Here is a 17,960-nt window from a genome sequence, read left to right as displayed (position 1 = left end):
TTCGCTGTTTAGGCGATTAATTTGTAAAATGCTCACAACCTGGCCGTTATTGCTATTCTGATTAGTGCCTTGCTGCTCGTCATTCTCTCTGTCCCTAACAATTTCTCTTGACTTGTTTGTATTTTGTCAGTTACCATTTCAACTCATATTGATATTAAGAAATGACACAACAGGTTCGGGGCTTTAATGAAGGGCGAAGGCATTTTCTTACCGAACATGGGTTGGGAGCCCCCCTAGTCGTCTAATACTCCCCCCGTAGGTCTGTACTAGGCAACTGAGCCGAGGGTCTAAGCATCTGAGACAACCAGTCACGCTTCGATTGTTGTGCTTTAACGTTGACGGTTCTCTCTCACACAGACATACACTTTTGGTTGAGAAGTAATGTGAACCTGAGTAGTGATAGCGCGTCCACTTAGCTGTCCAACCGATGTAAACTTCTGCTCCTTAGAATTCACGGGTGAAGTGTTTGCTGTCACAGCGGCACACGTAACAGGCAGCCGTGAGCTTGGAGGAACCGAAGATGATCCCAAGCTTGTTGGTATGCGAAGAGCCGAGAGTGAGTGAAGCCTGTTTCAATTTGTTTGCATAAAGGCAACTTTCAAGCAATTAAGGATGAACACAGAACAGCAACTGCGACATGCAAGTGTGGGTGCATGTTACCCTCTTGCGCGTCGATTGTATGTAAATACTTTCAAGGTCTGTTGTCCTCGACGATGGACGAACCAGTGCACGACACTGAAGAGATCGCTCCTGTTGCGAGTTTAGTCTCGTCCGCCCCTCTCCTGATCAAAGAGAAAGAGGAGCCACGCGTAAACGAAATCCTCCAACAAATCACAAAACTACAGTACGAGCACGGAGAAACGTTCAAGAATGTTGACGAGAGATTATGGACCGAACTAAATCCACTGCTAGATGAATTTTCCTAAACTACGGTATGTCACGTCTGTTTCATCGTGCACGCAGAGATACATCATGCTGACATTGACATAGCATCCATTACTTTCGTCCGAGCGGGCGCCTCGTTGTACAAATGGGTACAGGTGTGCGGCACGGTGTGTTTTTTGCATCCCTCGAAAAGCGTATCTTGCACCAAACATATGAACTCTCAAGTGGGCCTGAACCGGCTGCGCTCTTCGCCAAAGATGTCCGCCATACTGGTTCTAGCAGAATCATCCCCTTCAGACGCGCGCTACGGAGTTCATGAACCAGATAGCGCTTTTTGAAAACTAGGAGCGCGAGCGAGAACAGTCATGATCGAAGTCGCCAACTCTCAAAAAGTAATAGACTTGCGCCGCATTGCACAAGATTACACCTTGGGGTCTGACATCAAGATCCGTGTCGTCATCGGAATAGACCTGGAGTACAAGAAACACAAACGGACCACACTCACCGTCTGGCGAGCCAACGACGAAGCATGGGCTGTAGAGCCAACAATCCTCGATCAGGTAAGTTTCATGATCTCTGCCGTTTTATATACTGATCGATCACAGAGCTTCCGGCTTGATGATGGCCAGCCTGTAAACGACACTACACTCGGTATTAGACTTCGTCTAGCGGAATTTGGAGACAGCACACAGGATAATGGTATTGAGGGTGAGATATTCGTCTCGTACAAAGAGCTATACGAGTGCCTTCAGGAGCCAGAAGATTGTATAGAATCTGAGAAGCTAGAGGCTCGAGAACGCCACCAGAACAACTTCACCGAGGCTGACGAGGCCGTGTACACTGAGGCCTAGGAACGTGTAGCCAACCGGCTCGAATTAGACGATGGTTCCTTTTCAGGGAGCTACTAAGTGCCATCCTTACTCAGGTCTACATTACTTCTCAATCATATGTTTATGTGTCTGTGGACTGCGGACAATTAAACGACATCATGCTCTTCGATAACATCCATTAGATAGATAGCAGTTGTTTTTCTACCTTCGCAGATGTGCACACAGTAATCTTAGGCTGTGGAGCTCCTTCGGCGTGCTTTGTGTTGCTCCCATCTTCAAGGGCTTTGCCTCAAAACCGGATATCTTTGCGCCAATTTTTCGACACATCGATGGCCACGAGCTGTGTGGCCCTTTTTTCTTCGAATCGTGATACACGATGGTCACCTGATGAATACCAAAGTTGCTCCAGGGAAAGAGGTCAGGTGGAATGGAAGCCTGATGCCCAAGTCGGTCATCACCGAGCTGAGATGGTCTTCTTCAAAGCTCCCAGTCTTCGTCGGCATCAGATTCGTCTTGTTTTCCATGCTCTGCTTGAGCTTTTTGGAGATACTCGCGTTGTATCTGGTTCTGTGCGCGTTCAGAAACTGGGGTCTTGTATGCGGCAACCTTGTGGAAGCCCCTCTTGGCGGCGGGAAATTCGGACATGGAGTTCAAACCGGAGAATTCGCTGTTTGATGGCGATGGTGAGCGTCTCGGGCTCTGGTGGTCCTCGCCCCAGTCCGATCTGCCTTCTTGTGGCACTCTGACACGCCCTAACGTGGTGAAGGAGTTCTGATCACCTTCTTGAGAGGGGACTATCGAACCACCGATGCTCGGTTGAGAAGAACCAATGGCCGACATACTAGACATAGGATCGATACGTTTTGACTTGATTTCTTCTCTGATCAGCTCCTCCTCAGCCGACTCTTTCAGACCGGGAAGGCGATCTTGGATTTCTTGTTGGCAGTTGATGCATTTCTGAGCCTGTCAGCATGTCCCTTGCCAAGATTTTCTTGTCACTCACTGCTTCGTCTGGGTGTCTCCGTTGTTGGCCAGAGAAGAAGTCGATAGCTTTGGTGTAACCACATGAGGTACATTTCAACTCCATGATATTACCTGCGGTGCAGTCCTGGCATCTCGGTAATTGTGCTGGTGGTCCGCCCTGACGAGCATGTAGAACTTCTGATTGAAATCTTTTGTATTGATTGTTGGAGAATCGGGAACGGAAGAGTTTTCTGGAACAATTGGCACATTCAATGCTGTAAAATCATGAGTTGGCTGATCTGTTGAGTTGGAGAGAAGAACATACATGTTACCAACATCGACGTTGTTGATGCTGAAACGGTTAGTATCAGGAGTCATGGTGACGCTGGAGTCGGCAATCGCAGGGAGGAGTGGCACGCAAGAAAGCGGAAGCAAAGTCGTTGAGAGACGCAGGTAACGCAGCGATGATAGAATGAGAAACACTTACGAGTCTGGCGTCTTTTGCCAATGAGGTGTCTGTTTGCGAGGCATGGCTTCCGGCAAGAGATGCACCCCCAGAAGCACCTGCTGCGGAGGATAATCGAGTTTGTTTGTGTAACGAGGAAAGTTGTGAACGCTCTTGACGCTTTTAAAGACAGAAGAGACTGAAATTGTTGTCAAGCGTCGCCTTGAATGAAGGGAAAGTGAAGTTGAAACAAATGCGGCGGAACCTATCACACATTAGATCTCAAGTAAACCTGCCTTGTCACGGGGTTCAAGGCAACACATTCAGAGACTGTGTGATTGAAGAAAAACAGACCCTTATCCTGGCAATATTCCAGGTCACTGAAACACTACTGGATATATCAAAATTTATCACAGGTTGTGGTGGGGTGGTTTGAGTAAAGTTGTGACTTGATCAACGACTCATCTCTCGGAGAGCCTTGACCTAAGTCTACGAGGCTTCCTGGGTCATCATTTCTGGGATAGCGAGGATTCGATCCAGGAGAACATGTTTGGAAGTTTGCAGTGGGTGTTGGTGAAGTCAATAAAGGTACATTACATAACTCTCTCCTATGAGGCTGATTTGCAATATGAGACCCAAGTTTGATAACTGCAACCAACGTTTCTTGGCAGCGCCTTTGTTGCAGTTTGCTTGCGTGTGAGACATTATTATCGTATGGAGAGCAGGTGCCTATCCAGGCACCTGACCTGTTGCTTCACATAAAAAAGACGAGATGTTGGCAACAGCCTAGAATTTGGGGGTGTCACGATGCTGGGTACTCCCGGAAACATTGTGTTACAAATTAAGGAGCTTTTGTGATCCGAAGCTTTTGAGCTGAATTTATGATTTTGCGGTACGGAGTAAGCTGAACAAACAACTGAGAGAGTAAAGTACATCCAAGCGTCGGTCCCAATATTAATGCAAACTTTCAGTTTCTTTACTCGCTATGGACACCTTATAGTTCAGCAGCTGCACCAAGTAATCTCTTTGGAGTGTGGCACTACCTTTGCCAATTTTTCGAGACAAATCTACTGGTAATAATACTACGCCGTAACGGATCCCCAAACTTCCAGAAGCATGGCCCACTCGACTCGAGGTATCTATCGTCAGCGCCACTACTCCGTACTGTAAGTGAAAAAGCAAGGCGGAAGGGTAAGCAAACACTCCACACGTACCAGGTCAAAATACTTGTGGAAGAGGTTCAAGCCAATCCAAGGTGGACTGGAGATTTGATCAGCAACAAACTGCACCGTTGGCCGGCACCAGCAGCGCCCCGACCCATTCTCCTGGTTGCCGCGACAAGAGCAAAGTAGGGACAAGGTCAAGGCTAATCCTGCATTTGGCATCGCGCATTTGCTTGAACCAGGAACGAGAGCCCGTCGTCATTAGTTCCAGGGGGCGAAAGCCGGATTCCCAACTTTGGTGCTCTTCGCCAGGATTCTTGACGATCACAAATTGTCAGGGGAGTATTCGTGTCCGTATGCGCGTTGATTCTCATGAGTCTCTCAGTATTATATACTCCGTAGCTTTGGTAGATATCCATGTTTCTGTGGCTTCGAAAGATGTCCTCGTGGTCTCTGTCCCAGAAGCCTTTTAACAGGTGCACGCGGAGTACCAGGCCGTGGCTACCTAGCTTGTCCAACGCAAGACGGTCAAACGAGAAGAGGCCAAGGGAAGACAGGGTTTGCATCAGGAACCGACTCGTGGCTGTTTTGCATGGGCGATCGTTATTCGCCACAGGTGTGATTTGCTCAAACAGGTTGGCCAACTACTGCCACCATACCCGTTCCCCCCGTGAAATGACTGTTGGTTCTAGCTGTCTTTTCACCTCCCAGAGCCAGTGAGGAGGTCGTTCTCTTGTAGTGTGACAGAAAGTGACGACAACATTCGCCGACTGCCCACGAATGAGACAGGAGTGTTTCTGGCGGCGACCATGGCATGCGGTGTTGTTGACCCTTCACTTCTCAGCTGTTTTTTGCGCGATTGCAGACGCGGAATCTGTCATTGCTTGTCGAAAAAACACTCAACAGCCAACACATCGAATTCATTTCATCGCGTGGATCTGGGCTCACCATACGTAGCTGCGATCCGCGAGCCAGCTGGGCGGTGAGATGCGGACTGTGATGCTATCCTTGGATGGAGACTCCGTACTGTAGTATTCTTATGTCCTAGGTGCCTACTTACGGGGTCCTGTAGGCAGCCTAGTTGCGGTTGCCGGAGCGCGACTTACCAGAGATGAGTGCTAGGGCGATGAATTAGCAGGTGTCCGGCTTCCGCAGCTTCTGGCGCTGGGGATGAAGCATTCTGGCGTGCAGGACGGGCCACGCTGACCTGGCTGCTTGGGTCGGAATTGCGAGGGACTCACTAGTCCTGGACAGCCCCAACGCGCTACCCAAGAGCCCATGCTCTTTACTGGAATGTTGCGGTACAGTACAATACAGTAGTGGCTCCATCACCACAGCGCCACTGGCGTCTTCAGCACACGACCGAGAAGATCCTTAGCAGCCGTCTGCCTTACCGGGCCGTCATGGTACTCCGGACTGCGCAGGACAGTACAGTAGAAGCTTCCGTAGCCCGGGCGCTCTCCCTTCCAAGGCCACAATCTCAGGCATCTTCCAGCTGCTTGCGTTGCTGACAACCCATTATTGTCGTCACCGCTGGTCTGGGAATCACCCGCCGCCAACACTCATCGCGCACATACATTCAGGGAAACCAAAAGAAAAACCCGCAGTCGCCTCAATTTCTTTTCTCTCACCGACTACTTACTGCCTTGGCCAGAAAACGCAGCATCAGATACCTACTCGTACGCCGTGTACAGTACTGAGATCCTGCGTCAGCCCAATTCCCAGACCCTCCTCAGCCTAGCCTACGTCTTAGCGGTGATTAAGCCCGTCGTGGCACGCCGGGCCTGCCACTTCCGCTACCTTCTCACACATCTGCCAACACCCCTTGCCAATCCGATACAAGGAGGAACGCGCCTCCCATTTCACAGCAAATTGTCTGAGCACTCTCGTCAACATAACCGAAAACATCTGTCACTTTACCCCCTACACTACAGTTCTCCCATGCCGCAGGCTTGAACCACGCTGCCAGTACGAGGAAAGGGGAGGGTTTGTCTATCCACTTTCCCAGCACGACCCCTTGCGGGTCTGCTTCCGACAAGCACTCCTCCCGAACTAGCTTCCCTTAGCTACAATACCTGGAGCGTTGTCGACCTGGATCCTATGTCCTCAGCATCAATTTCTTGAAGCTCTGCCCGACTCGACACTTTACCCTCCCTGTTCCATCGCCTCACGCTCGCTACAAACCTCTCGACCCCGATCGAACGACCGCTCGACAAACCACTCCTCCGACGACTGTCTAACAGCCCTGAAGAGACGTAAAAGCATTCAACGACAGATATACATAGAAATGACGCTGTGAGGCTTCACAGACACCCCCAAAAGGGCCCCAGGCAGCCTGGTTGAGATAATTTGGTTGATATTCCTACTGTTGATCAGAAGAATCAACCGCGAGACGTTGGAAAGAGAATATCTGAACCATCACTATGGCTATTATCGACTACAACCACAGGCCCTCCTCCTATAGCATGGCCGCCCTGGAGGATAGGTTCGAGGTGATCAAGGAGATAGGAGATGGCAGTTTCGGGAGTGTACATCTTGCCAGAGTTAGGGCAAATGGCGCCAGTGTTGCTCGACGGAATACGATGGTGAGTGAAGGACGACCTCATTTGAGTGCATCCAAGCTAATCTTCTCCTAGGTTGCCATCAAGACGATGAAGAAGACGTTCGAGTCGTTTTCACCGTGCTTAGAACTCCGAGAAGTCATCTTCCTACGAACCCTGCCGACACATGCCCACCTCGTCCCTGCCCTTGACATCTTCCTCGATCCGTTCAGCAAAAAGCTCCATATTTGTATGGAGTACATGGATGGTAATCTTTATCAATTGATGAAAGCCCGCGACCACAAATGCCTGGATGCCCGAAGTGTGAAGAGCATCCTCTATCAAATCCTTTCTGGTCTCGAGCACATCCACTGTCACCACTTCTTCCATCGCGACATTAAACCAGAAAACATTCTTGTCTCTACATCCGCACCTCACGATTCGCAATCTTCATTCAGCAGATATTCATCCCTCGTCACACCTCCATCAACACCTCCGACGTATTCGATAAAGATTGCGGATTTTGGTCTGGCTCGAGAGACGCACTCAAGATTACCCTACACTACCTATGTTTCTACAAGATGGTACAGAGCTCCTGAAGTTCTTCTTCGTGCGGGTGAATATTCCGCGCCGGTCGACATCTGGGCCATTGGTGCTATGGCTGTTGAAATCGCTACATTGAAACCACTGTTTCCTGGAGGCAATGAAGTCGACCAAGTTTGGCGGGTTTGCGAAATCATGGGAAGCCCAGGAAATTGGTACACCAAGTCTGGCACCCGTGTTGGTGGCGGTGAATGGAGAGAGGGTACGAAGTTGGCCCAAAAGCTCGGCTTTTCGTTTCCAAAGGTAGGTTTTCACAACCTTTGTATGGCTTGTGCCTTATACTGACCTTTACAGATGGCCCCTCATGCCATGGAGACGATCCTGCAGCCTCCACAGTGGTCTTTGGCGTTTAGTAACTTCGTAACATGGTGCCTGATGTGGGATCCCAAGAACCGACCAAATTCGAGACAAGCCATGGAGCATGATTTCTTCACAGATGCTGTTGATCCTCTCAGGCCGAAATCATCATCAAGATTGCTTGGCCGGAAACACTCAGATCTCAGTTTCAGGTCCAAGGATACCACTGAAACACCCACTATCACATCGAAGGCTTCCTGGTTCCGGAGATCACTCATCGCTCGAGAAAGTGCCCCTGTTGTCCCTCAACATAATCCCGAGCCCAAAGTGGTACCACAACAAGAACCCGAGGGTCTAGTCAGCAGACTTCGCCCTCAGGCGAATAAGCGTGCAACGTGGACCAATGGCACCAACCCTGTCGGGGCCGCACCAATGCCCATTCTGCCATCCATTCGACCCATTTCTCCCTTGCCGAATGCTGTTACAGCTCAGGCAAGTTCTGCCTTTACTTCTCAACCAGAAGCTAAGCCAAGTTCCAAGGCCACGGAAGAGAAGTCGAAGAAGATTGGCAGACAATTGTCGCTCAATTCCCATGGCAACCATTACGCGGACCTTCACCGACAAGAAGCCGAGCGAGCATTAAATGCCAACAGTGGCTTGGTCTCACCTCCTGGTGGCCAAAAGGAGAGCTTCTTCTCGCATTTGCGGAAGCGAGCAAGGCGGTTCTCTGGCAGACACGGCTTGGCGTCACCCAGCGGTGATGACGTCGAAGCGAATGCCGCGAATGTGCCGTGGTCGAATAGATCCTCTCTCATGGTCGATAGTGTTATTCCTGAGACCAACCAGGACTTCTCGGATTTGGACAAAATCTTGCAGAACGTGAGATACAGCCTGGACCGTGAAGAAGCAGAAGCCGCCTCGAGAAGCCATTCGAACATCAAGAACAACCAAGGATCTTTGAAGAGAACTCACTCTGTGCCTCGCTCAGAAGGTCGACGATCCAGCGACAATCTTGGACAAAATGTGACTAACTCGACAACTCGGGCACGGCGCCCGCCCATCCAAGCCAATCAGTATGAGACGCCTGAGGAGGCCGACGAACTGCTAGATGAAGTTCTGAGGTCTGCTAACCGTGCCGTGAGACGTCTGGACCAAAACACGAATACAAAAGAACAGCCACAACGACAAGTTCTGGCACAAAAGGATCATCACCGACAGTCATTACCACACCCATCGAGCAACCATGCACTGCAGGGTGCATACTTGACTCCATCGCCATCCGCCAAAAGGAATGGTGTGCAATTCAACCCAACACCGGCTCAGCCTTTGAATATTACCAAGAAACGTAACGAAAACGAGCATGTAAACTCCCTCTGGCCTACGCCGCCTTATGAGGAAAACGAATGGGGAGCAGCGGCTGCCAACTCTATTTTCGCAGCTGGAACATCCATCTACCGATAAAAACAGATCTATCCGACCGACCACACTCGTTTCAAACCTGAAAAGTTCCTAGTCTTGACTACCTGACGAAAATCGTGTTCCTTGATATCCTGTACGAAAAGACAAAGAGTGTTGTCACCTATGAAGGTGTTTTTGAGTTATTTTGGCGTTGGCAGCCTACCACGGCTTTCTTTTTTCCCTTTGGGCAACATCGAGTTGCTGCTCTTTCCTTGCCTGTTAAACTTTGATACTCTCCTGTGAGCCGCGGGCTCACCATGCCTGGTTATTGCATTTGATTTTGGGCTTCGCGCGAACGAACCGAGAGTTAGTGAGGACAAGTTTTTGTATGGACTGCATTTTGGGTTTTGCCGGCGATGATAGTGGCGACCTTGTCAGCTTGAACAGCGACGAAGAGATTTCCATTTGTTAATCCTCCTCATGACAAAAGAGGTTGTACAGCTAGATATATCAATATGTATGGAAAGGACTGTTGGCGAAATAGGAACAATACTGTTGGGCCTAGTCTAGGATTTGCATAGATGACTCGTCTTTTAAGAGGACAATCGATGCATCAACTGAGATCTTTCTGCTCTGTCTGTCTGGTAATTTGACTTGTGTCGATGTTCTCTGGTCTTGTCGTAGGCGTAGGAGCAATTTGGTTCCCTACCTTGGATATGGAGCATGTACTGTAAATCCGTCCAGAACCGTTGCCAAGACCTTTTTGCTTTTGGCCCTTACTTCTCTCCGTAGAAGTACTAGGTTACGCCTCAGAGGAACTACTTCTCCGTCGACACTGGCAGCCCAGAGAGACACCATCAGATTGTTTTTTCTTCTTTGAAATACTACTTCCCCGTTTTCCGAATCTGACGAGAGACGTCATACTAAATACATCCTGGCGATGGCATCCCGAGGGGCAACGCTCTCGGTGTACTGCCATACTTGTCTGCGCAGTGCACTCCGCAGCGCCAGCACCCCCAGCAGCTCCGGCCCAAAACATGCTGCGGCATTACAGATCCCACCCGCGTCGAGAAGGTCACTACGGGCAATGAAGAGCACGAGCTTGTCGTTCCACAGAACGGCGTCGACCGACCAGAAACCCGTCGTCCTCGAACAGCCGGACAAGTTTCGACCGCCGTCGCACCCTTCGAGATTGAATGCCCGCCGGAGGACGACTACGACGTCGTTGGGTGGCGTGGGCGGTGGTTACAACCAGGGCACGACGGAACAAGAGAAGGAACGACAAAAGACGAGGACGTATCCTCACATGTTTCCTGAAAAGGGATCATTTATGCATTGGTTCTTAACGGACCGATGGATTCATATTTGGATCACAATGGTACGCTTGCCTCTTTTTTGGGGGGTTTGGCCTTTCTTTTTTTTTTGCTCTGGCGCTGGGTGTATATATCGAGTATGCTCATGTGTATGATAGGGAACCTTGACCATCCTCGCCGGCATCACACTCACACAGACCTTTGTCAAGACCTCCCCTTACGCTCACCTCCTCCCCCCCGTCTCGACCTTGCCTTTTCACCCGCTGGACTACCTGCGGGAATACATGGCCGTGGTCCGGCTCCACATCGACTACACGACCGCACAAGCCAACGAGAGCCGACAGCAAAAGATCCTCGACGCCCAGAAGCGCCGTTTGTACCGCCGCGCCCACGGCATGGAGGACCTCGACGCCCGCGAGGAACAAGGCATCGACGTGAGAGGGTTGGTCCCCTGGGACGACGGCCTGACCAACGCCGAGCGCGAGCGAGGCGGCAGGGAGGACGCCGTCACCGGGCGGGACGTGCTCGCAAAGGGAGGTCAGCTCGGTGACGACGTGGACGAGTTTGCCAGAAGGATGAGGGAGAGGAAGGAACGCGGCGAGCCCGAGGAGGAGGAGGAGCAGCAGCAGCAGCAGCCCGAAAGGCGGAAGAGAAAGCTCTGGTTGGGCATTTGGTAGAAAAGTAGAAAAAAAACACAAAGCATATTTTCTCATTTCAGATAATCACCACGGCCAGAAAAAAAAATGGATCAAGAACAAAACAAATGGTGTCAAACAGACAGATGTGAGAGAAAAGAAAACCAGCAGGTAATAAACACTTCTGCTGTATGTACAGAGTATGTGATGTATATGGTATATTCCATCTTGACAAAATCTTCTTGCCTTTACCTGATTTTGCATTTATATACACGGATAAACTTCCCCAAAGCTTTTCTCTGTATGCCAGTACCCACGACCGACCAGTGCCTACCAAGCTACCCAAGGTACCACTTCAGGTAAGGTAGGCAAAAAGCTATTCAGGATATGTATTCCCACACTTTGCCGGTCACATCTTCTCAAGAACATAAACTGTAAAAATTTTGGACTCCAAGGGGGGTGTGATTTCTCGTGATCCCTGAGGGGGGGACGGTGACTGGGTTGTCGAAAGGGGGAAAAAGAGAGAAGGAGGATCGCGAGGAGAGGGTTGATGAATGGTGTCGAGTCCCGCTTTTTTTGCTCAACCATTCGTAAGATATAAAGGATGGCTTGAGATCGAGAGAAAATCCGCCATGCTCGAATAAAAAAAGCATGCACACCTTTCGTAAATTGTTCTCTCCATCGAGGAGTGGGAGGACTTCGGTAGACTGTGTATACAAGACCAACACCAAACTCATGATGGCAGTTGTGAATGGTCTGGCCGAAATGTTATATTTTCATTTGTTCCAAGTTTCTGATGCCCAGCATCACTCCTTGAAGGAATTTTATGCCGGCTTGCGTAGAGTGATCTTTCTTTTCGGCTGCACAGGGCGAATCTGGAGAAAATACTGCCACCTGGCTGTGTACTATTTTCATCATCTCTTGTGACTTGTGCAGGTCCTACTCGCGAATCATGTGTCCCATACGGCCGATCTTGGTCTCGAGGTATTTTTCGATCTCTGCTCCTCGGACACCCTTCGCTCCCGACGTCCGCCACGCGATCGGGATCATTGCGACCCTCTCGCGGACGCGGACTTCCTTGTTGGGTCCTTCGACCGCCCTGACCTTGTCGGGGTTGTTCGTCAGGAGCCTGATGCCTCGCTCCTCGGGGGGTTTCTGTGCGTCGGTGTCGGTCCCCAGTCCGAGGTCCTGGAGGATGGCGGTCGCCAAGCCGTACGTCCTCGCGTCGGCGGGGTGTCGAAGCAAAAGGTTGGCTTCGACCGTGTCGTTCCCCAAGTCTTGGAGGTTGTACGCCTTCAATTTCGAGGCCAGGCCGATCCCCCGTCCTTCTTGTCGCAGGTACACAATGACGCCTCCGGGAGAACGGGGGAGTGACATTAAACGGGCCGCCTCGTCCAGTTGCTCTCCACAGTCACATCGAGCGGACCACGCCGTTTCGCCGGTGTAGCATTCCGAGTGTATCCTTACCAGGGGTGCTTTCCCGGGGGCTTTCGGATCCAAAGATTCTAGCACCGGCTCGAGGCCAGTTTCGCCCTGCTTTCGAGGCTGTCGTTCGAGGTCCTGCGTGCTCACAGGTGACTGTACGGGAGCAGCAGCAGTGGGCTGCTCTGTTTCTCCTTCTTCTTCTTCTGACACGGCAGCTTCCTCGGGAACCGTGGTGACGTTCTTCAATGCAGAACCACTTCTTGTACGCTTTCCGAGTGGGCGCTTCTTCGGTTCCGGGTCAATTCTCGAACTCGTACGTCCTGGTCGAAGTCTCCCAACGTAGGCCCCTCTGATCATACGGTCCATCTCCGTTTCCCCAGGCCTTTCGGCGTCCAAGCTGCGACTGCGAATGTTGTTGCCAAAAACGATCGCCAAATGCTCTTTATTGTCTGAATCGTTCTGATACAAGTGTAGGAACATTTCCGCACCAGAAGTTGTCGGTATCCTGGCCCGCACCAAGCACTCCACGTTCGGTAATCTCTCTACCAACCGTGGCTGTTTGGTAGAAGGCTCGTCGAGCGACGTATCGACTGGGGTCGATTTAGGTTCGGCGTGGAGATGGCGAGACGGTGTCGCAGCGCCCGGTGTTGCGGGTGGAGTGAAGGCGGGCGATAACAGATTATTTGGGAGGCCCGGAGTCCCAGGTCCATCTTCCTGAAGTTCTGACCAGTTACTCAAATAACCAGCCGAAGGTCGTGGGACCGGGGAGATCATCGGAGAGGCATGGGAGGGAAGATCTTCGGTCGGATGGGCCATGATGGCGGCGGGAGGAGGGGCAATGATAGATAAAGATCTGCTGGGTTATATCAAACAAAACAGCATCTCGGATATATGTAACAGTACGAGTATGTAGAAGCAATTTCACAACAATCCGAGTTGTATTCTTTCAAGTATCGGGAAAGAGGGGGACGACAACGACGACGACAATGGAAGTGGAGGGAATCGAATCATTTCGCAGTTTTTGATTGATTGATTCGATGCTGACGAAATCGGAGCCTCGGTTTGCACTCCGCACTTTTTCTTCTCATCATTATTGCTTGGTCATTCCGCACCTGGGAATTGGGTAATAAGCCACCCGCTTACGAAGGACCTCGAGTCGTTCAATCGAGACACACAAATGCCCCGATCGAAAATATATCACCGAGCATGCCCGCGACCAGTCGTCGAGACCTCCTCTCTGCCGCCCAGGCATTTTGCAACGCTTTCGCTGAACAAAAACCTCCCGAAGACATCTTCAGCCATTTCTCGTCCTCGGATGATGTTCTAGCCCTCGAGCATGGCTTGCCACAGCTAGCGCCCTTTCTAGGCAGAGATTTCCGGGGTCAAGATGGTATTCGAGAGTACTTTCAGCTCCTCTCTGAGACCCTGAATTATGAAAACATGCGCTTCAGCAATTTCGTGGTCGACCAAGAAGTGTCAAAGGTATCATGTCGCGGAGAGGCGAGGTTCGTCTGGGCTGCCACTGGCCAAGGCTGGGATGAAGTCTTCACCTATGTCCTCGAATTTGACGAGCACAACAAGGTCAAGGTATACGAGATCTGGGCAGACACCGGCGCTGTCTACCTAGCTAGCAGAGCCGAACTAAAGCAATAAAAAGAGAATGTGTGGTGTGTGAAAATAATATTGTACTCATAATCATCTGGGCCCTAACTGGGGATCAAGCCCTTCGCAGTATCAAATCGTCATCGTCAAAATCATCTCATCCTTGGGTCCAAAACAAATCGTACATCGACAAGCATCTCCTTATCATCCTCGTCGAATTTCAGACTGTACATGGTCTTTTGAAAACTCTTGACCTTTGCTCGATAGAACGTATCGGTGTCGGGATATTTTGCGTAGACGTTGGCGCCAGTTGAGAATTGGGCGTTGGTTGGCGTGGTTTGTGGAATGGGTACAAGATCCCGGGCTGTTGCTTTTCGAACCGCCTGTTTGCCAGAAAGGTCGTCTTCTGGATCTCTAACGTCGTATTGAACACTGCCAGCACATTAATGCATGCCACGCTTGGGCTGAGGCAGACTTGACTTACGGTTTCTTATCCTGCCACACCTTCTTGATGATGCCATGAATACCAACACCTTCTTCTTGTTCTTGCTGATCCTTGGGGTATTTATAAAATACTTCAGTTCCAGCAACAAGTTGACCAGTTCGCTCTGCTTGAACTCCTTTATGGACCTCGGCTCCTTCATCCTTTGTAGCAGCTGCCGCTCGGTTTTGGCTGGCCGTGCTTGAACTTCGCTGTGAGGCTCCCTTGACGCGTTTCATCATCTCCAAACGTCCATCTCCAGGGCTGGGGCCAGGCGATTCAACCACGATGTCGGACTCAACGACTGGTCTTTGATGTTTGCGAGATTTGCCCCCTCCGTTTCTTGGGGCAGGCTCATCCGCAGATTTCATAGTCGCAAGGATAGCAAGATTGTTAATAATGTCCTCGTCATCATGTACCTTTTTTTCGTTCTCTGCGCACTTGAGCATTTCTCGGTACAGAGCATCGAGTCTTCGGTGGTTATCAGGGGTAGAATCTGGAGTGCCATGTCATTATCAAACCCTGTGAGACTTTTCAAAACGAACAAAGAAGGCGTGATGCGTGAAATAAGATGCAGCCAAGACATAGGCTTGGATAGAGCACTTACGTCCAGCTGTCTTGATGTCTTCTTCCAGAGTCATGATATCCTGTCCTATTCGTTTGGACTGATCGTTATACCCTTGTGCTTTCCGCAGACCCTCAATGACTCGACTCAGGAAATCATTTTCAAGATCTGCTTCCTTGCCTTCACGGCTGCTCAGACCACGTCCGCCCCGAGGTCGGCCGCTCATTTTATCTGCTGTGGCGACAAGAATGTAACAAACCCGGAACAGTAAAGCCACGTAAATCTAAAGATGTGAGGGTTTTGTCCTTTTTTTGTCTCTCCTTTACATTCCACAGAGGCGCGCCCCAAAATGTCTCGGTATTGGTAACAAGGTGGTCGCGATGAAGACGTGTTTGTGTCTCCGTGCGGTTAATTAGCCACGACTTAACACTTTCATATACCAGCGCGCGGCAACTGTAGACATCTTCCAAGGCTATAAGATTAGAAATCTGAAAACGGGAAGAGTATGAGACTACAAGGGTGGTAGAAGGGATCGCTCCCTCTACATCCTAGGCGATGGCTGATTCCAAATGGTAATTGGCTGCAGGTCTATACGTTGCAACAATACATCACAAGGCGCAGATTTTCCTACGGTGGATTGTATCTGCTCCCCGGGTCATCGCCTGGTCTGGCCAATGGACCAGACACGTTGGCACAAAAAGGAGTGTATGACTTCAAGCCACATAGGTTGTTCACCGCCAGGAGAGATTTTCTTTTCAGATACACGTATCGTGTTAAGAATCAGACAACCACAAAGGATTGCTCGTCATCACAGACCCTCAGATAGAAGTCTCTCAAAGGCATCAGAATGCAGGTTCCTCTTATTCGACTGCAGTGTGGTAAGTCACACATTTTGTTCACTTCACCTTTACGGTAGACTAACATTATACAGGCTGCAACAGCTACGATTGGGGTGAGCAGGATATTATATATACACAGTACTGTCGCCTGACTAACTGCCACCAGGAAAGAAAGGTAAAGATTCGGCAGCCGCTCGCTATGCTGCGGCCACGCCCTCCGACACATTCTCCATCCAGGAAGATAAGCCATATGCTGAGGTAGATTCTTACCCGTCATGCCTCTCCCGACAAGCAGCTCACATTTACAGTTATGGATGGGCACACACCCGTCTCTTCCCTCCAAAGACCTGTCTACTGGCCGCTCCCTCTTGGACATGGTAGTCGACAATCAAGGTCTGATGGGCACCGATATTGCGACCAAATATCAGAATAAACTGCCCTTCCTCTTCAAGGTGCTGTCCATCGCAAAAGCTCTATCCATCCAGGCCCATCCCAACAAAAAGCTGGCGGAGAAGCTCCATGCCAAAGACCCCAAGAACTACCCAGACGACAACCACAAGCCTGAAATGACCCTCGCCATCACACCATTCGAAGGTCTTTGCGGCTTCCGTCCTCTCAAGGAGATCTCACACTTTCTATCAACCATCCCCCCTCTGCGATCCCTCGTCGGCGAAGAAGCATCGTCGGCTCTCGAGAAGGTCGCATCGGACTCCAACGCCTCTGTGGCAGGATCCAAATCCGCCCTGAAATCCGCCTTCAGCACCCTGATGAAGTCAGACCGATCTGCAGTCGCGTCCAAGTCCAAGGAACTCCTATCGCTCGCCGAGTCCGGCGACATCACGCCTGGACCCAGTGTCAACACGACTCCCGAGTTGTGCGAACTCGTCACACGCTGCAACAGCCAATTTCCCGAGGACATTGGCCTCTTTGTTCTCTTCTTCCTCAACTACGTCAAACTCTCACCGGGTCAAGCCATGTACCTCAAAGCCGACGATATCCACGCCTACATCTCCGGCGACATTATCGAGTGCATGGCGTCGAGCGACAATGTCATCCGCGCCGGCTTCACGCCCAAGTTCCAAGACGTCAATACTCTTACGGACATTCTGACGTACGACCACGACCCCCCGGAGCAACAACTCCTCAAGCCGACGGACTACCCCTACGTGAGGCTAAACCAGGCCGCGTACAGCAGTGGAAGTGAGAGTCTGTTGTACGACCCGCCCATCGAGGAGTTCAGCGTCGTGCGCACCGTTCTCAAGAAGGACGGGGCGAAGGCGACGTTCGAGGGCGTCGCGGGCCCCAGCATCATCATCTGCACCAGTGGCCAAGGCAGGATCAGCGTCGGTCCCAAGACGGAGGAGATCAAGGAGGGATGGGTGTACTTTGTCGGTGCGACGGCCGAGCTCGTGCTTGAGAGCACCGGCGAGGAATTGGTCACTTTCCGCGCATTCTGCGAGATTGACGATAGTGCCAAGGAGAATGGGCATTGACTATCTGGGGCCCATGCTGATGTTAAAGGGAGAGGCAGGCTTTGAGGCGTGGGGGTTCCCCACGAGCAAAAGTGAATCAAGGAAATGCGCCATGAGAAACTGTTGATGATGGGAAACACGAGCATCACGAGTAACATGGATTCAGTCAGGTATTTAGATATGAGTGATGGGGAAAATTCAATTGGGCTACAAGAAATGATCTATAAATGTCCAGTCCGGCGGGGGAGTTCTGCGTATGTGGTGTGTCGGTGGTGGACGATACTCTCACTCTTACAAGTAACACGATATCCAATAATTTTCTCCGCCCCTCGTGAAGAACACTTGCGATCATTCGATACCTAGCGAGTAGTGATCGGCCGATATTCGTATCAGTAACTGTATACCTTGGCCAGGGTTGATGAAATGAGGAGAAATAAAGAAAAGGGTTTCACAGCATTTGACCCAGTGACACACCGATGCCTGATTTGTAATGGAAACGTCCAA

The 17,960-nt window shown here is 50.6% G+C and overlaps 9 protein-coding genes across 13 annotated transcripts; 5 read left to right on the top strand and 4 right to left on the bottom strand.

The window, feature by feature from the left end:
- The first annotated feature begins 343 nt into the window (after positions 1–343).
- Positions 344–1,859, top strand: PV06_08061. Of its 4 annotated transcripts, XM_016409358.1 has the most exons (5): positions 344–556; positions 623–696; positions 766–932; positions 991–1,445; positions 1,491–1,859. In XM_016409358.1, exons 4-5 carry the CDS (start codon positions 1,251–1,253, stop codon positions 1,734–1,736), a joined length of 441 nt encoding a protein of 146 aa, XP_016259666.1. In that variant the 5' UTR covers positions 344–556; positions 623–696; positions 766–932; positions 991–1,250; the 3' UTR covers positions 1,737–1,859. The 4 variants fall into 4 exon arrangements, with proteins under 4 accessions (XP_016259666.1, XP_016259664.1, XP_016259665.1 ...); XM_016409356.1 differs by having other exon boundaries at positions 623–932; XM_016409357.1 differs by having other exon boundaries at positions 344–696.
- On the bottom strand, positions 1,799–3,711 carry PV06_08060. 2 transcript variants are annotated; one of them, XM_016409354.1, is made up of 5 exons: positions 3,478–3,711; positions 3,166–3,388; positions 3,004–3,030; positions 2,719–2,953; positions 1,799–2,672 (listed from the first exon to the last, which is right to left on the bottom strand). In XM_016409354.1, exons 2-5 carry the CDS (start codon positions 3,207–3,209, stop codon positions 2,193–2,195), a joined length of 786 nt encoding a protein of 261 aa, XP_016259662.1. In that variant the 5' UTR covers positions 3,210–3,388; positions 3,478–3,711; the 3' UTR covers positions 1,799–2,192. The 2 variants fall into 2 exon arrangements, with proteins under 2 accessions (XP_016259662.1, XP_016259661.1); XM_016409353.1 differs by having other exon boundaries at positions 3,166–3,711.
- Positions 3,712–4,082: 371 nt separating this feature from the next.
- Positions 4,083–5,287, bottom strand: PV06_08059 (uncharacterized protein). Its single transcript, XM_016409352.1, has 2 exons — positions 4,338–5,287; positions 4,083–4,277 (listed from the first exon to the last, which is right to left on the bottom strand). The coding sequence occupies exon 1, from the start codon at positions 4,850–4,852 to the stop codon at positions 4,490–4,492; it is 363 nt and encodes a 120-aa protein (XP_016259660.1). The 5' UTR covers positions 4,853–5,287; the 3' UTR covers positions 4,083–4,277; positions 4,338–4,489.
- Positions 5,288–5,767: 480 nt separating this feature from the next.
- PV06_08058 (uncharacterized protein) lies at positions 5,768–9,747 on the top strand. The gene is made up of 3 exons (XM_016409351.1): positions 5,768–6,871; positions 6,923–7,672; positions 7,724–9,747. The coding sequence occupies exons 1-3, from the start codon at positions 6,710–6,712 to the stop codon at positions 9,185–9,187; spliced, it is 2,376 nt and encodes a 791-aa protein (XP_016259659.1). The 5' UTR covers positions 5,768–6,709; the 3' UTR covers positions 9,188–9,747.
- Positions 9,748–9,953: 206 nt separating this feature from the next.
- PV06_08057 (uncharacterized protein) lies at positions 9,954–11,300 on the top strand. The gene is made up of 2 exons (XM_016409350.1): positions 9,954–10,502; positions 10,596–11,300. The coding sequence occupies exons 1-2, from the start codon at positions 10,065–10,067 to the stop codon at positions 11,112–11,114; spliced, it is 957 nt and encodes a 318-aa protein (XP_016259658.1). The 5' UTR covers positions 9,954–10,064; the 3' UTR covers positions 11,115–11,300.
- Positions 11,227–13,468, bottom strand: PV06_08056 (GTP cyclohydrolase II). Its single transcript, XM_016409349.1, has one exon. The coding sequence runs from the start codon at positions 13,311–13,313 to the stop codon at positions 12,012–12,014; it is 1,302 nt and encodes a 433-aa protein (XP_016259657.1). The 5' UTR covers positions 13,314–13,468; the 3' UTR covers positions 11,227–12,011.
- Positions 13,469–13,582: 114 nt separating this feature from the next.
- Positions 13,583–14,322, top strand: PV06_08055 (uncharacterized protein). The gene has a single exon (XM_016409348.1). The coding sequence runs from the start codon at positions 13,704–13,706 to the stop codon at positions 14,148–14,150; it is 447 nt and encodes a 148-aa protein (XP_016259656.1). The 5' UTR covers positions 13,583–13,703; the 3' UTR covers positions 14,151–14,322.
- On the bottom strand, positions 14,170–15,664 carry PV06_08054 (uncharacterized protein). Its single transcript, XM_016409347.1, has 3 exons — positions 15,188–15,664; positions 14,584–15,076; positions 14,170–14,531 (listed from the first exon to the last, which is right to left on the bottom strand). Exons 1-3 carry the CDS (start codon positions 15,369–15,371, stop codon positions 14,252–14,254), a joined length of 957 nt encoding a protein of 318 aa, XP_016259655.1. The 5' UTR covers positions 15,372–15,664; the 3' UTR covers positions 14,170–14,251.
- A 207-nt stretch (positions 15,665–15,871) lies between these two features.
- Positions 15,872–17,780, top strand: PV06_08053 (mannose-6-phosphate isomerase, class I). Its single transcript, XM_016409346.1, has 4 exons — positions 15,872–16,023; positions 16,077–16,097; positions 16,151–16,242; positions 16,293–17,780. Exons 1-4 carry the CDS (start codon positions 15,993–15,995, stop codon positions 17,475–17,477), a joined length of 1,329 nt encoding a protein of 442 aa, XP_016259654.1. The 5' UTR covers positions 15,872–15,992; the 3' UTR covers positions 17,478–17,780.
- The last annotated feature ends 180 nt before the right edge of the window (positions 17,781–17,960 follow it).

The sequence above is a fragment of the Exophiala oligosperma genome (assembly GCF_000835515.1).
Source record: "Exophiala oligosperma strain CBS 72588 unplaced genomic scaffold supercont1.8, whole genome shotgun sequence".
In the NCBI taxonomy this organism is placed as follows: Eukaryota; Fungi; Ascomycota; class Eurotiomycetes; order Chaetothyriales; family Herpotrichiellaceae; genus Exophiala; species Exophiala oligosperma.
Note: the sequence above shows the minus strand (reverse complement) of the source record. Positions and strands in the feature narration are given on the sequence as shown.